The sequence below is a fragment of the Oculina patagonica genome, chromosome 7 (assembly GCF_052425735.1).
Source record: "Oculina patagonica isolate OP01 chromosome 7, crgOcupat, whole genome shotgun sequence".
In the NCBI taxonomy this organism is placed as follows: domain Eukaryota; kingdom Metazoa; phylum Cnidaria; class Anthozoa; order Scleractinia; family Oculinidae; genus Oculina; species Oculina patagonica.
This window is the reverse complement of record NC_135764.1, coordinates 25,123,829-25,138,090: the sequence shown is the minus strand read 5'-3', so window position 1 is coordinate 25,138,090 and position 14,262 is coordinate 25,123,829. Positions and strand designations below refer to the sequence as shown.

At 40.0% G+C, this 14,262-nt stretch overlaps 2 protein-coding genes across 2 annotated transcripts; both read right to left on the bottom strand.

The window, feature by feature from the left end:
* Positions 1 to 78: 78 nt before the first annotated feature.
* Positions 79 to 13,741, bottom strand: LOC144659321 (uncharacterized). The gene is made up of 8 exons (XM_078519734.1): positions 12,510 to 13,741; positions 11,966 to 12,013; positions 3,788 to 4,029; positions 2,889 to 3,356; positions 2,195 to 2,419; positions 1,746 to 1,803; positions 1,248 to 1,300; positions 79 to 1,032 (listed from the first exon to the last, which is right to left on the bottom strand). The coding sequence occupies exons 1-8, from the start codon at positions 13,615 to 13,617 to the stop codon at positions 79 to 81; spliced, it is 3,156 nt and encodes a 1,051-aa protein (XP_078375860.1). The 5' UTR covers positions 13,618 to 13,741.
* LOC144660990 (uncharacterized) lies at positions 9,044 to 11,425 on the bottom strand. The gene is made up of 5 exons (XM_078521714.1): positions 11,276 to 11,425; positions 10,215 to 10,392; positions 9,856 to 10,038; positions 9,402 to 9,527; positions 9,044 to 9,222 (listed from the first exon to the last, which is right to left on the bottom strand). Exons 1-5 carry the CDS (start codon positions 11,423 to 11,425, stop codon positions 9,182 to 9,184), a joined length of 678 nt encoding a protein of 225 aa, XP_078377840.1. The 3' UTR covers positions 9,044 to 9,181.
* Positions 13,742 to 14,262: the final 521 nt, after the last annotated feature.

The following is a 14,262-nucleotide window of genomic DNA, read 5'->3' as shown; positions in this document are numbered from 1 at the left end:
ACTTACTCCCTTGACTGTTCTATCGATTTTGAAGTACAGCAATATGTGCCCTCTAAAGTTCCATGTAAGTTGGGCTGCTTAAGTATATTTTACCCAGTTTAAAGTTCCCAGGTCCAGAGGTACATTCTTATTTCTCATCACACAATCTGAATACTCAAGAATAGCTTTCTTAGGATTATTGGCCATGATGATCATGGCACCCCCATTGCTGTCAACATGCTGATGGCTATCAATGATAGCACAAATACCATTGCTCTTGATGAAAAATCCCACTGTCATATTACATGCAATGATTACACCATAGTGATCAGAGGTTGTTGACTGAATGACTCCATTGATGTGGTCAATCAAATCCTGAAATTCATTAGCATTTGTGAACCCAAATAACTGATCAGCTGAATCAATGCTAAATAGATCTCCTACAGCATTAACAACATCTTCAACATCTAAATACACAGCGGTATCACTGTACAGCTCATCATAAAACTCATTGCCATCACAAATGGCATTTACAAATGAATTTACCCACACATCAGGTAGTTGATTCCAAAGTAATGAAATATCTAACTTATTGTGAAAGCAATAAGCCCCAAATTTTACGGCAATAAGGGTGCATGCATTACTTCCCAACCTATCCCCCACAGTGGACTGAGATATGTTGGTTGGGAAGGTAAACACACAGTGACAATTGGACAATCTCTGGCAGGGGATGACTAGGTTGCTTGTGCAGCCTTCAACATTAGCAGCAGCACTGCCACCAATATTTAAAACTACATCCCTGTAACCCTTTTCAGAATTTTTATTCTGTTGCATTCCCTTTCTGTTGATTAGTTTTCCAAGGGAAGGGCCATAGGACAGGGCAGATAAGTTCCCTCCACTAGCAAACTTGAGTATACTATAAATCGATTCAATCGCACTTCCATTAATGCGGAGAGGACTGATAAAATAATTCCCATTAGGAGAAACATTGTCAAAAAACCAGTCACAAAACATCAGAAAGCCATTCACCACAAGGCGAAGAAGATCCCACGTCTGAAATCAAGAAAAGTATATATTACCGCTAGGTTAACATGCAAACACTATTCAGAATTAATAGCCTGTAATAAATAGTTAGTTGCAAATCAAATAAAATTTTTTGTTTATTTTAGTATTTTTCCTTTCCTTTCCTTTTTTTTTTTTTTTTTTTTTTTGGGGGGGGGGGGGGGTTGATCAACTGAGGTATCCTAAGTTGTAAAAATGAAACATACCTGCCATGCTAAAAACTTCCTCTGTCTGGCTTTCTTGGAATTGTCTGCGTATACTGTAATCATTTAAAATACAAAACAATGTTAAGATGAACCACTACAAAAACTGCATTTTTGCATATATATGTTCATCATTGTCTGAAGCTTTTCTCAGAACATACACAGCTTCTCTTGTTAGGCATATAATGTAAAAAGAATTCCTACTTCATAAGGTTACAAAGGTTTTTAACTGTATTATACTAAGAATAGTGCAGGGGCAGACAAAAGGCACAAAATAGGGGCTCAGCTATATTAATATTTAAAACAATTACTAAGAGTATTTTACTTTGGGCTCCTGTAACTACCTGTCTTCATGACTAGCACACCATTCTTCAAAGAAAGACATCCCCTTCCTAATATTGGCCAGAACTGGACTTTCTTTATTATTTATCCGCCGTCGGCTTAGAAGACCTTGTTCAAAGAGCAAGTTGCAAGCATCTAGGTAGGCTGCTGTTTTCCCACTTGAATCTGAGTCTGCCTCCCTGGCAAGATCTTGCACTGTTGCAATCATAAACCTTTGCTGCAAAAAAAGAGAAATTTATTTCGTAAAAAATAGAGTATTAATTTCAATTTGTTATTAGGCAATCAGTGTTTGTCAAGATAAAAAGGGGCTTTTTTAGCTGATCTTAAAACAAAAAACGGTTTAAAAGATGTTCAAAAGATACAAAAACTGAATTTTCAACAACTCTCTGTTGCCTTTGTCAGAGTTAAATCGTTACACTTCATGAATATTTAGCTTTTCTAGTTTTAGACAATTTTAATATCTTTTAAACCGTTTTTTAAGATCAGATACTATCCCCTTTGTTTTCATGAATTCAATTTCATCGCAAAGAAGGTAGTCCAATTGTAACACTAACTTGTGATGTTACCATGCACATTCATAAAATGTTTATTATAGAAAAGCAATGTACCTGCATTATTTTGGCTGGCCGTACATTCAAGCGGGTCCAGTTATCCCGGTATACAAAGGCATACTTTAGTCCTGGTACCTTTCGACTTAAACCATTTTCGGCCCGCTCCAGTTCTTGGGCAAAAACCGTCTCCACTGCCTTCCATCCAAACTGGATGTCGTCTTTTGTAAACTCCTTCGTACCCTGTTGTCTTGAACTATACAGGGCAGCTATCATGTTCTTAAGCTGTTAAATCAAAATGACAACATAAGTTTTATGTATTGATTTCAATTTAATTTAAATTCAACATTTAATTTACATTATCAAATACAAGCTAATTCAAATAAATAGATTGAAAAATTGAAAATTGACAGTAAAAACATGTACTGCATGGTTCCAAAAAATGTCCATACTCTGCCCACAGAAGGCTTTTGAAATTCCTAGGGTTGAAGGGGATCTCAAAGGCCAAACTTTGTAAGAAAATATATCAAGTTCCTTTGACATTTCCAAAGGGGCGGGGGTCTTAGGAAAATCCCTTCCATGGGTGAGGTATGGATAATTTATGGAACTTCACATTTAAATCCTGAGTCAGAGCAAGACCAAATTAAGTATGATTGCAAATTGAATAACCTTCTTTAAACTTACAATTTCTGCTCCACTCAGAGTAAATGCTGACTAAAAATTAATGCAATGGCACAAATGGAAAAAATATTACCTGGTGACTAGGACATATCATGAGGAAAATCGGGTTGCCAAGTGGGTCTTCTGGATTTGTAAAAGATACATCCACAAAATAGCGTTCCCTTAGAGTTTCTGCATCCATCGAGGTAGAAAACTGTGTTCTTGGGTGCCCAGAGAGAAGCTTCAACACCGTCAGGTTTGATGATGCGCCATCACACAGAAGAATGGAGACCTTGAAGCCATAACTGGTCAATGCTTTCAGAGTAAGCATAAGGAACTCTTGCAGAGCACTGGACTGCATTGTGCCCTCAAGCGGAAAGTATGGACCTACTAAATCGAAGCTGGATGTAAGGTCTCGCCATAAGAACTGCACTATGTACGAGGCTTTCTGTGCACCAGACTGCACTGCTGCACTAAACACATCATGCAGCACCTTTAGCTCATCCTCAGATGCACTGAAGCCTGTTATGCCAGCTCCTTTTAGGTTCCATGCAACTCTCATCTGAATCTGGATTCATAGAAATTTAATTTTAGTGACGACATTTTTGAAATCATTCAAACGCTACTTTAACTTCCAAAAGTTATAATTCCTTCAAATGTTCTTAAGGGATGCGTTACAAACTCATTGTCCCTGCAAATGTGCTGTTTACTTCAAAAAAATATTTTAAAATACTGAACAGTGATGTTGCATATATATATATATATATATATATATATATATATATATATATATATTTAACCCAATGACAGTTTTTAAATCCCCGCCAATATAATTGCTACAAAAAGCACTGCCAGTATTTAATAAAATACCTCCTTTTATATGTATGACTGAATGTAAATAGACTAGCTGGCTTTCCAACAACATTTCTTTTCAAATACTTCACACTATAAGGATTTTTAACAATATAAAATTATGCACATTGCTGCTCTCACCTTGACCTCATCCCACATCATGACTCCAAGTCCTAATGGTCTGGGATGTCCTTCTTCCTCTCTTGTCTTCTGGTAGTTGGCATAAATTTTGTGCTGACCAAGGAGGTACTCCTCATCAATACCGGCATTCTCAGAGCCATCTTTGATGATCTGCTTAAGCGTTTTTGAATGTGGCAGCTGCAAAATCTTCAGGCCTCGCAAAGCTTCGTATGCAGAGGGACTTCTGTTGTAGACAGCCAGAGCTATACACACAGATAAAACAAAAAATGTATTTAGAACACTTACATGTAACATTAAAAATTTAAAGCTTTAAATTATATAAAAAGCACAATAATAATAAACTTTGACAGTTTGATTTTTACAGATCCAACATAGTCTACAGATGGTAATCTAACCATCCATCTACTTTCTACATGTTTGTCAATAATGCAACCAATAATAATTATTGGTTGCAACTGGTTATTAGGGTATCTGGTTAGGAAAATATATTTGGTGAAAACCTTATGCAAAAACTGAGATCAGTGTACTGAAATACAACTCTGAGCCTCTCTATGGGTACCCACGGTCTTCGTTTTCTTCGCAATTTTTTTGCAAATCTTCGTTTTTTTCAGGAGGATCTTCGTTTTTCGGATTAAAGTGCTTTAAACGTCTATTCAGTGTAATTCACAGTTGATAAATATTTCACTTCAATAGCAATTTAATTATTGCATTACTCACGGTTTAAATTCACGAAAAAGCAATGTAAACAGTTATTAAAACAATAAAGGATGACATGTAAAAGGGATGTTCTACCCTCACACCTTTTTAGCGATGTCAGTAGTAGACCATGTCCTCATTTCTCCTTTTCCTAACGCCTCTTTCTCTGCGGCTTCGAATTTCTGTTGCCTCAATGTCAAGGTATTCGACATGCTCGCCTTCAACAGTTTGCAGTTCGTCATTCTGGTCTTGATTTTCTGATTCCACAAACTCTGCCACTGCACAAGCTGTCGGGGTTTGGGAGTTTAAAGAGTTCAATATTTGCGAGAAGCAGGTGTCTGTTAAGTGAATAACGTCATTATTGTCTCGCGTGGTCATGTCGGTGTCACTCAAAGGAAACAGGATTCCTTTCTTTAGAACTTTTCCGGATCCTACGGCCACAAAGCAGCCAAATTGTTCATCTGTCGTCTCAGTAAAGGAGTACCACAGAACATTCATTTCGGTCTCATTAGGGTCATCAAATACATCAGATTCAGTCATAGTAATATAGAAATTTGCTCTTGCGATGTCATCTGGAGCAAACATTTCGTATCCCGGCTTGACTGCGAGGACGACTCCCTTTTGAAACAGCACTTGAACAGGATGATGCTCCCCGTTTACAGCTTCTACTACATTTTCATCTACACACTGTTCTCCTTCAAAGTGCATTCTGGAACTGGTTACTTCTGCCTGATTCGTCTCTTCTGCATTGGCAAATGATGGAAGGGTGCCAGCATCATATTTACTAATATCTCTGACAGACCTTTGCCGAACGCCACCACAATATTGTCTCTGCCATTCCTGCAGTTCCTGAAGATCTTCGGGCGAGATTGGGGTATTGGGCGGTTTGACAGGCCATTGGAGGTTGGCATAGCGCACTGAAGCTGTTGGGTCTGGATAGTGGGCTTTTTTGCGTGTGAAGTAAATGAAGGATGCATTTGTCAACTTCTTTACTGTCTCCTGAATTGTGGGCATTAGCAGCTGGGCATATTGCAGCATGTACGGCATAGCATAGTGACCACGCATGGTCGAAAATAAATGTTCCACCACAAGGGTCAGGATTGAAAGAGCCCTAAATGCTTGCTCGTAATCTGTAGTTAACTCACTCTCGTCCACTTTGCTAAATAGATCCTTCAGTTCCTTCAGGGTTTCAGTGACCCAGGTCACAGCCTCCACGGTTATGTAAGCTGGGGAACCGTGTGGCCCTTCAGGGTTGAGAGTTGGCTTCTGAACGTGTTCCCTGATATTGCTGACAAGTTCATTGAAGTATTGTTGGACCTTGGCCATGTTGGCGATAACTTCATCGAGTCCAACTTGCTTAGTGTAGCCGTATTTGGTCTTGTCAGAATGTACAGAAAACACCTGAAACATCTTTTGGATGTTTTCCAAGTATGAAGCCAATGCGGATGTTGGAGTGATGATTCTTAGTGTTTGTGAACTTGTGTCACACACATACACTGTATGCCCCTCAGTTGCCAAGCCAGTGGGTTGTGCATGACTACTGGACAGCGACTTTCCACTTGCTGTCTTCAATTCTCCATTTCCAGAAATTACAGTGACCTCACCGTTGGGTGTTAGCTGTTTGACCAGGTTTCGTTTCCTGTCCGTAAAGATCAGATTCGGACCGTCAAAGGCTACGCCATGTGCCACAGCACACTGATCGTTTGTTATCACTTTCTGTGGCGCCGTACCATCAAGACAAAACTTCGTTATGCCACCAGATTCTTCGTTCGAGTCAGCAACATAGAGACAGTTCTCATGGTATGCCAGTCCATGTGGCAAGCAGTTCATTGGTAAGTCTACAATCCGTCGAGCAGTTGCCTGAAAAGTAATACCATTGCTTGAGATGGTTAGTTCGTACACTGACTGATTGTTGGCTGTAAAAAGCAGGTCCAGGCATGAGGCCAAAACTTTTGGATGGTGAATTTGCGCATTAACAATCTTCAGACGTATAGCTGTCATTTGCTTGTCCTTTCCTTTCTTTCCAACACCATTGTTGACATTGTTGTCTTCCCTGTGAAGTTCGTGTGGCAGCGGTGTCATCTGAGGTATTTGTTCTTGATGGTCCTCAATCCATCTCTGAAGTTTTTGTCGTAGAACAGGACAAGTGTAGTCAGCAAGCTGGGCATCTTTCGGAATAATGCCTTTTTCCTCAGCAAAGGCAAACAATTCACGCTTGCTCATCCTCTTGGGAGAAATAGTCGCTTTGTTGGAAAGATCACAATAGCAGATGCCTCTTGCCTCAGTTACAAATGCCGTGCCATTCATGTAGTGTACGTCGAGCGGGCTTTGAAGATTCTGTGCAATAACTTCAACGTTAGCAGGATAATGTAATCGAGCTTTGAGTACTCTGCCTTTGTTGTGGGCTTTCCCTTGATCAAGTACTAAAATGGTACCAAATGGTCCTACAGTGACAGAGACAGGCCTTTGCACGATTCCCTTTGCATTTCCTTGCCAAACCCAGTAAGGCTCAGGTAAGAGGGTGGCCGTGACCATCTTTACATCTCTTAGAAGATCGATGACGCCTGGCTGGCAAGCCTCGAGAACCAAGTCGAAATCCATTCTGTCCTTTTGAAGGACGCATTTTGCAGACAGCAAACTTCTGGTCAACTTCTGTACTTCTGGGTCGGCGTCATTACGAAGGATACGCAAGATTATAAGGTTGAACCTACAGGAACCAGCCCAAAGCCACCAGTTTGCAAGTGATCTGTGAAGCTTTTTCCCAATATGGACCACATCAGGGCATGCATTTAGGAGAGCTAAGTTGTCATCGATTTCGCTTGATTCCTTAGCTTCCTTGATAGATTTCATGGCCTTCCGATTATTTGCCTCACTATCACTGGCCCACACCAACACAACAATCTTGACACACTGAATACCATTTTCCAGGCAGTGATGACACGCTTTCAGCGACGGATAAGCCGAGGGCTGCCCGTTCTCCGCACACTCCATACAAGGTCTCCAAATACCATCTAGTATGTTCTTGGAACACTCCAAGCAGCTCGATTTACAGTCCGGAATAATTTCTAAAATTCCGGACTTAGATTTAGGTGTCCTGTCTAAACAGGCGAGGCAGCACTGGATCTTAACAACACAATCCTTGATAAAGTGAAAGACTGCATCACCTGAAGTAGACTTTGTGAGATAATCACTACCAACCAGTAGGGACGTCTCGTTGTCTAGAGTGGTCAGTATCACAGCACCTGCTTCTGTGAAGAACTTTAAGTCATCAGGCCCAGGATTGGGATGTTCCTTTACGTAAGTGACATTAATCTTTTGTTCTAATCCGACAATTTCCTTCTTGTTGTAGTCTATTAGACCCCCAGGTTTAATTGCCATAGCATCTCTGGACAGACATACAGGTACAACGTGAATCACATCACTCGTCATCAAAGGCGTACTTTCCTGGGCTATTTTTATAAAGTTCATTAGCAGGTGATGAATAATGCCTTTAGCTGATACTACCATGGGCTGCAATTTGCTTCTGGAGTATTTGCTTGGTAGTGGAAAGTTGACATAATTCCAGCTGAACTTGTACGCCTCATGATTCTCCCGAGATGGCCCTGGGCCCCTTAGCATATTAATAACAGAAGTGGAGCCAACGGCCTCCAATGAATTTGTGAATTCTTTTACCTGGATATCCCACTGGAATTGCTTACGTGGATCACTTCCGTCCAAAGCAAACTGGCAAGCATTGGATACGAGACGATAGAAAATGTGATCCTGTTCCAAACCATTAGCAACACATTTCTGAATAAGAACCGCTAAAGGGTCCAGGTCTTCCAGCCATCTTGGTCTGAAAATAAAAATTGATTAAATTTTAAGTGTAGTATCGAAAAAGAGTACAAAAAATACTTTTTTGAATTAATATACTGCTACCGTATGTAACAAAATTTCCATCCTGGTGGCCCTCTAGTTTTCCTGAATTTTTAGCATCACTTGTTGCGCCAATTGACTACAGTAAACTTAAAATTTGGCAAACGGTTGTTTGGTATCAAGGAGGACACGGGGAGAAAATGTATCAACGACAACACTGTGGACGTTAACTACATAACATGGTCTTAGATTAACGTTTAGGCACTCGTTGGCACATGCTATTAACGAACCTGCTAACTGGCCAGTTCTCGTCAACCAGGTCAGAATGGTCACTGCTGACACTGCTATCTTCAGATAAGTTGTTGATAAACTCCGACTTTGGTTCTATACGGTCTCTTGGGCCTGAAGCTAGGGGCTCTCGCGCATCTTCATCACTTTCATCGTCATTGCTATCATCGCTCGATGTTGTATCACTACCAAATAAAAGTGTAGACTGTAATGGACTTTTTATTTACCTTTATTGATGACATTAAAGACTCAGTAACATTTGACAAAAAAGAGGTTCACAGAAGAAAATTAAAGTTTGCCGTTTTCAACTTTTCAATGTCACGTATCCTTACTTGTCTTCAGAGGTGATTTCCTCTTCAGTCGATGTCGCATCACTAAAATTAGCGACGTTAGACGGTGTGTTGATTGGTTCACTGACAGAGATGGTAGAGGCGTTGCCTGTGTTGTTTCGCGTCGTTTGTTTCTTTCCCCAAAAGGACTGCAATTTTCCTTGTGTCAGGCGTGGTCGCTTGGCAGTATTAGGTGGTTCATCATGTTTGTCGTAGTGTCGCGTATTCATTCTCTTCGTTCGGGACACCTAACCCAGTGGCCTTTCTCTATAAAAGAATATAGATTAGGAAACGTTAGTTATGTATTTAATAGGCCAATGTTGATATACAAGAACCCGAAAGAACTCGTACACTGCATGCATAATTTAAAACAAATTTTAAATCCAAACGTTTCATGCTTCGCGTTTATGAATGTTAATATATCAACACCCCCATATATTCTGTACCTTGGCCAAAAAATTTCCAATATCTCATCCTGTTTAATTGAAATAGCTCCCCGCAAATACATTTGATCCACAGTTCGTTCCATGCTTCAGCCTTGGCATATTCCGTACAGTACGTTTTTTCAACATCTGCAATAAAATTTTAAGAGAAATACAAATTAGCAATAGCAGCCTCAATAAAAGTGTATGATTTTTATCTTGACTTTTGCGATCGATTTTTTCAACAAGGCTAGCCTTTAAACCATCGCTGCTCAAAATCTCTCACTCATTGACATTTTTTAGATTTAAAATAAGATATTATTTTTTGTGTTGTAAATGTTCTCATACAATACAATTATATGTTTTAAACCACACCTTTTAAAACTCTCCCTGTCTCTAAAGGGCACATTATGTAACGGCACGATACAGAACGAGACACCAACACTTGTGGTCACTTGTATAGTAAGGCACGTCTTACCAGTTTTCATTTTTTGTAAATCCGCTTCTTGTTTCGGCGTTCTTTTGTACCCGTCTATCGGATTCTGAGAAGTCTTCGTCAGTTTTGATAGAAGGGTGGTATCGTCACACGTAGCTTTCTTTGTGAACTGTTTCTTTGTAGTAAGGGTTGACGGTGCTCTGTATTGCGTTTCTCTGAGTTCAACTAAAGGGAAGTGTCACGAAAATAAGAAAAAAAAATACTAAATGAAATATAGGTACCGCTACAGACATTTGGTCACATTTAAACAAACATGACCACACAAAAAATTCTGATGAACATTTTTATTGTTAATAAACGATTCTTCTTCTAGATAGGTAGAGACATTTAAACGCACATACCATGTAGCTCATAATCTTTTGGACACTGTCTGATGTCTCTATAACAGCTCGTCCACGTCTCGTCATCAATTACTTTGTAATTTTTAAGCTTCTTTTGTCCACCGTTTGCAGATTTCTGATGAACGTTTATGACCACAAGATAGTCTAAAACATTTTGCTTTCTAAGATGATCAGAAACCTACAAGGCGAAACAGCCAAATATGTCAAATACATTCTCAACGTTACACACAATATGAAGGTGTTTGGGGGCTTAAACAAATTGTTTTTCACAGTACAATCAGTACAGGATTGGTGTATTGACCTGTATTGTCTCTTCTCCATCCCCACAGTGTTCCCCATTTTTTTCTTCCCCCTGCTAAAAAGAGAACGCCTGATCGAAGTTAGCCTGCGTGGCAGGCACCGTAGTAATTTCAAGTGCGCGTGTGGGAAACGCGAAAGGCGCGAGGTGCCACGCGAGGAGCGTTAAAAAAACACAGACGCCTGCTAGATTGAATACAATGTACAATCTTTGTGTTGACATGTAATCCAAAATGTTTTCAACCCCCGGGTGCCAATTTAGGGCACAGTGAAACAACATTCTATTGTCGCCATTGCACCATTGAAATTTGACCATATTTAACTTTAGACATTTGGTCACAGTGTACAATGACGGTAATTTGACTCATTTGCGAGTTATTTGCGGCCCAGCTTCAATGTCTTCATTTGTCCGTCAGTCTGTATCCGATTATCCCGATGTTTGCAAGTTCTAATTCGCGCATTATGATGAAATATTTGAAATAAAACACAAACACGTCGATCGTTTTCATTGTTTGACATTTGTGGACGGTCAAGACGGCGAGTTACAGACATGACAGACCTGGTCACTGTGTTGACAACCCTTTTAGACCAAATTTGACCCAAACTTATCACTACAACTAATATTAGCATTTGTTATCGTTTCTGCATTTTGTGATTAGGTCTTGACTGGAATTAAAAAATCTTAAGTTGATGATTTCTCCCTATAAAAACAGTAAAAACAACAAAGTTGACCAGGAGTGAGTGTTGGTCAATGTTATGCTTACCTTAGCTTTTAGGCGTTTTTCAAGAGCTTGTAAGCTCCCCTGCTCGCACAAGGTCGTCCTACACCACCACGGCTTAACAGATGGCGTTTCCGTATCTTTTGAGTTGATCGTGTAAAGCGAATACTTGACTTCTAAGTCGAAATCTGCCATGAATAAGATGTATTCTGCAGACCGCGAGCCGGCGCGAGGTTAAAGATCAGCGACACGACCCACATGGTATGAATGAAATCGAATCCATTGGTTAGTGGGTTCTGATTGACGTCATTAATGTCATTAATAATTACATTTTCAGTGCAATATTTTTGTCGTTTTCAGCCTTGTAATGGCATCATGTGGTTTCGCGGCAGTGACCGTAAGCATTGTTGACACTGTTGTCAAAATCACAGTGAAAAGTGGTCAAATGCCAAAATACGGAAAATAAAAATATTTTCTGTAGTGTTTACGAGTTTTTACAGTTTTATGTCTGACTGTATAATTTGGTCACGCGAATTTAGGTCAATTTTCAGATCTTCGCTTCAATCTTGAGATCTTCGTTTTTTCCGCGGCGATCTTCGCGTCTTCGATTTCTTCGGAAATACCCATAGAGAGGCTCAACTCTATAGAACTGGACAGGTTGGACATCATATTTCCTCATAACAGCAATTTTGGGAATAAAAAGGCCTTCAAAAAGAAAACACTGCAGTTTCTTACCAACACGAACAGTAACTGAGGACCAGCGATTTCCATTCTTTCCAATTGCTGTAAAAAAGCAAGTACACTGCTATTACATACTGGTAACTGTTATGTTTAGAATATTAAAAGGGTGAGTTGGCAACAACTGAATATCATGCCACATAGATTTCAGAGATTTTTATTTTTTGTCACACTGGTGTCTGCAAACCACACAGGTGAAACCATTGGGCAGTATTGTTATGTGTATTTCCAATAATATTTCATGGCTGTCCAGCAAGTACTACATGTATAACCCTTTCTGAATAGCCATGGGTTATAATATGAATTCCATAGTTTTCAAACAACTTAGCAATAACATAGCAAATTTATTTTTAATTTGACAAACCGGTATACATTTAAAATACTCAAGCTAATGGGCTCCTGTCAAGGTGAGGTGTGTGAACGCTGCTTTTAGGTAATAAAAAAACATAGGCTTCTGCACTTTTTTCAAAAAATACAAAATAAGAAAGCCAATAAAAATAATGTAAAAATACTTGATCGCTGTATTGCAAAAGAAACTTACCATTCTTCCTTTGATCTTTGAAGAAACTCTCTCGATCCTTTTCCCAAATATCTTTCACGAAGTTTCCGGCTTTACCACCCTTTCCATCCTTGAACTCGTTGCCTTCCTTAAAGATATTAGACAGCTCTTCTCTGCCTTCATTAGATTTTTCAATGGCCTCTACAAGCTGACATAGTTCAGACGACTGTTCCTGTGGCAATTCTATTCTCGTTTGTTTGTACAACTTTTTAATTTTTTTGGCCATTCGCGATCGAACTTGACGGTTGTTGCCGAGCCGAAGGGACTTGCTTTGGGGCGATAAATATTTGATGGGATAGTTGCTACTGGGATTTCGCCGCTCCTCCCGTTTAGCGACATCCAAAGATTTTCTATTATCGAGGGCGGATTTCACGTACCGTTCGCAAGCGAGACATTCTCCACACATCTTTTGAACTCGGCCAGAATCTTCTTTGTGATAGTTACCGCCAGGGACATGCCATATTCTGCAGCTTTTGGCATACAGTGATTTGCTGTTCAGCATCCTAACGTTTTTGGGTAAATAGCCCAGTTCTTTTTGCAAATCATGGCCATCAAGACCAACCAAACCCGGACAAAGGACATGCGATTTTGAGAGCCATTTCTGTGCTGTGTTCACAAGTTCCGCGGTATCAACCGGGCAGCTCAATTTCCCGTCTGTTACTTTTTGGTGTTCCAGAATTGGGCTGTCAAGCCTCCATTCGCCGTCCGCGTAAATAATCAATCGAGCAGACTGAAATGGGCCAATCTCTGTGGAAAAATGCACGTTGCTTGACTGTTCGACGATCAAGACAAAATTAGGCAGTTTGCCGGATTCCACCGGAAACGGCAGCAAGTCGCTTTGCACAATCGGCCGCACTTCACAGAAATAGCCAGCGCTGGACAGGATTGTAGCCCAATGCTGTAAACAACTATTTTCTTGAGACTTCGAGGTAGAATCTTGATTTTGTTGGGCCTGTTTTTGTTCGATTTTGCGTCTCAAAATGCTCTTTAAAGAAGCCGTTGGCACAGATTCAGAGGACTCACCAACGTCCAAGCGTGGCTCCTTGTTTGGACGGTCTTGATTATTTTCACTTGAATTGCTCCGCTTCATCACGGCATTTTAAGGACGAATACACAGCAAACAGAATCTTTAAAAGATATCGTTCGAAGAACAAGACGAACAAGACACACGTGAAGTAGCGATCGCAGAAACCAAGAACTTATGGGCTCACGCATCGATATAATTTTTTCCGCAACTCTGCAAGTTGAAAGTGTGAAATATTTGCAGAGGATTGTGGGAAGATATGGCTAGGGAAAACGTGAATAGATGGAGTGGACTACAGACAAAAAAGAAGGAATAGACGTGCTTTTATTTTATCGATATACACACATAAGTCCGCCATTTTTTTTTCTTCGTATTTCACGGATCATATTACTCACGTTGACCGGAACTACGTTTTTCGCGGGGAAAATGCAGTCTAAAAATAAACTGGTCTGTGAAAACGCCGTGACATAGGCTTAGTATGGGAGTTGCACGCTCCTAAATGGGCTCCTGAGTAAATCTAATCATATAGGTATGGCTTTACTAAAACGTACTTTAAAAAGCCTGTTTTTTTGAAGCCCTGGTAGGAAAAAAGTGGCCTTAAACTTTGACAGTTGACTTGGAAAAAAATATGGGCCTTTGATTGGGAGGGCTTATGAGAGAAAAGGATTATAAGGGGAATTTTACAGGATCTGCTCAACAACGCCATCTCGA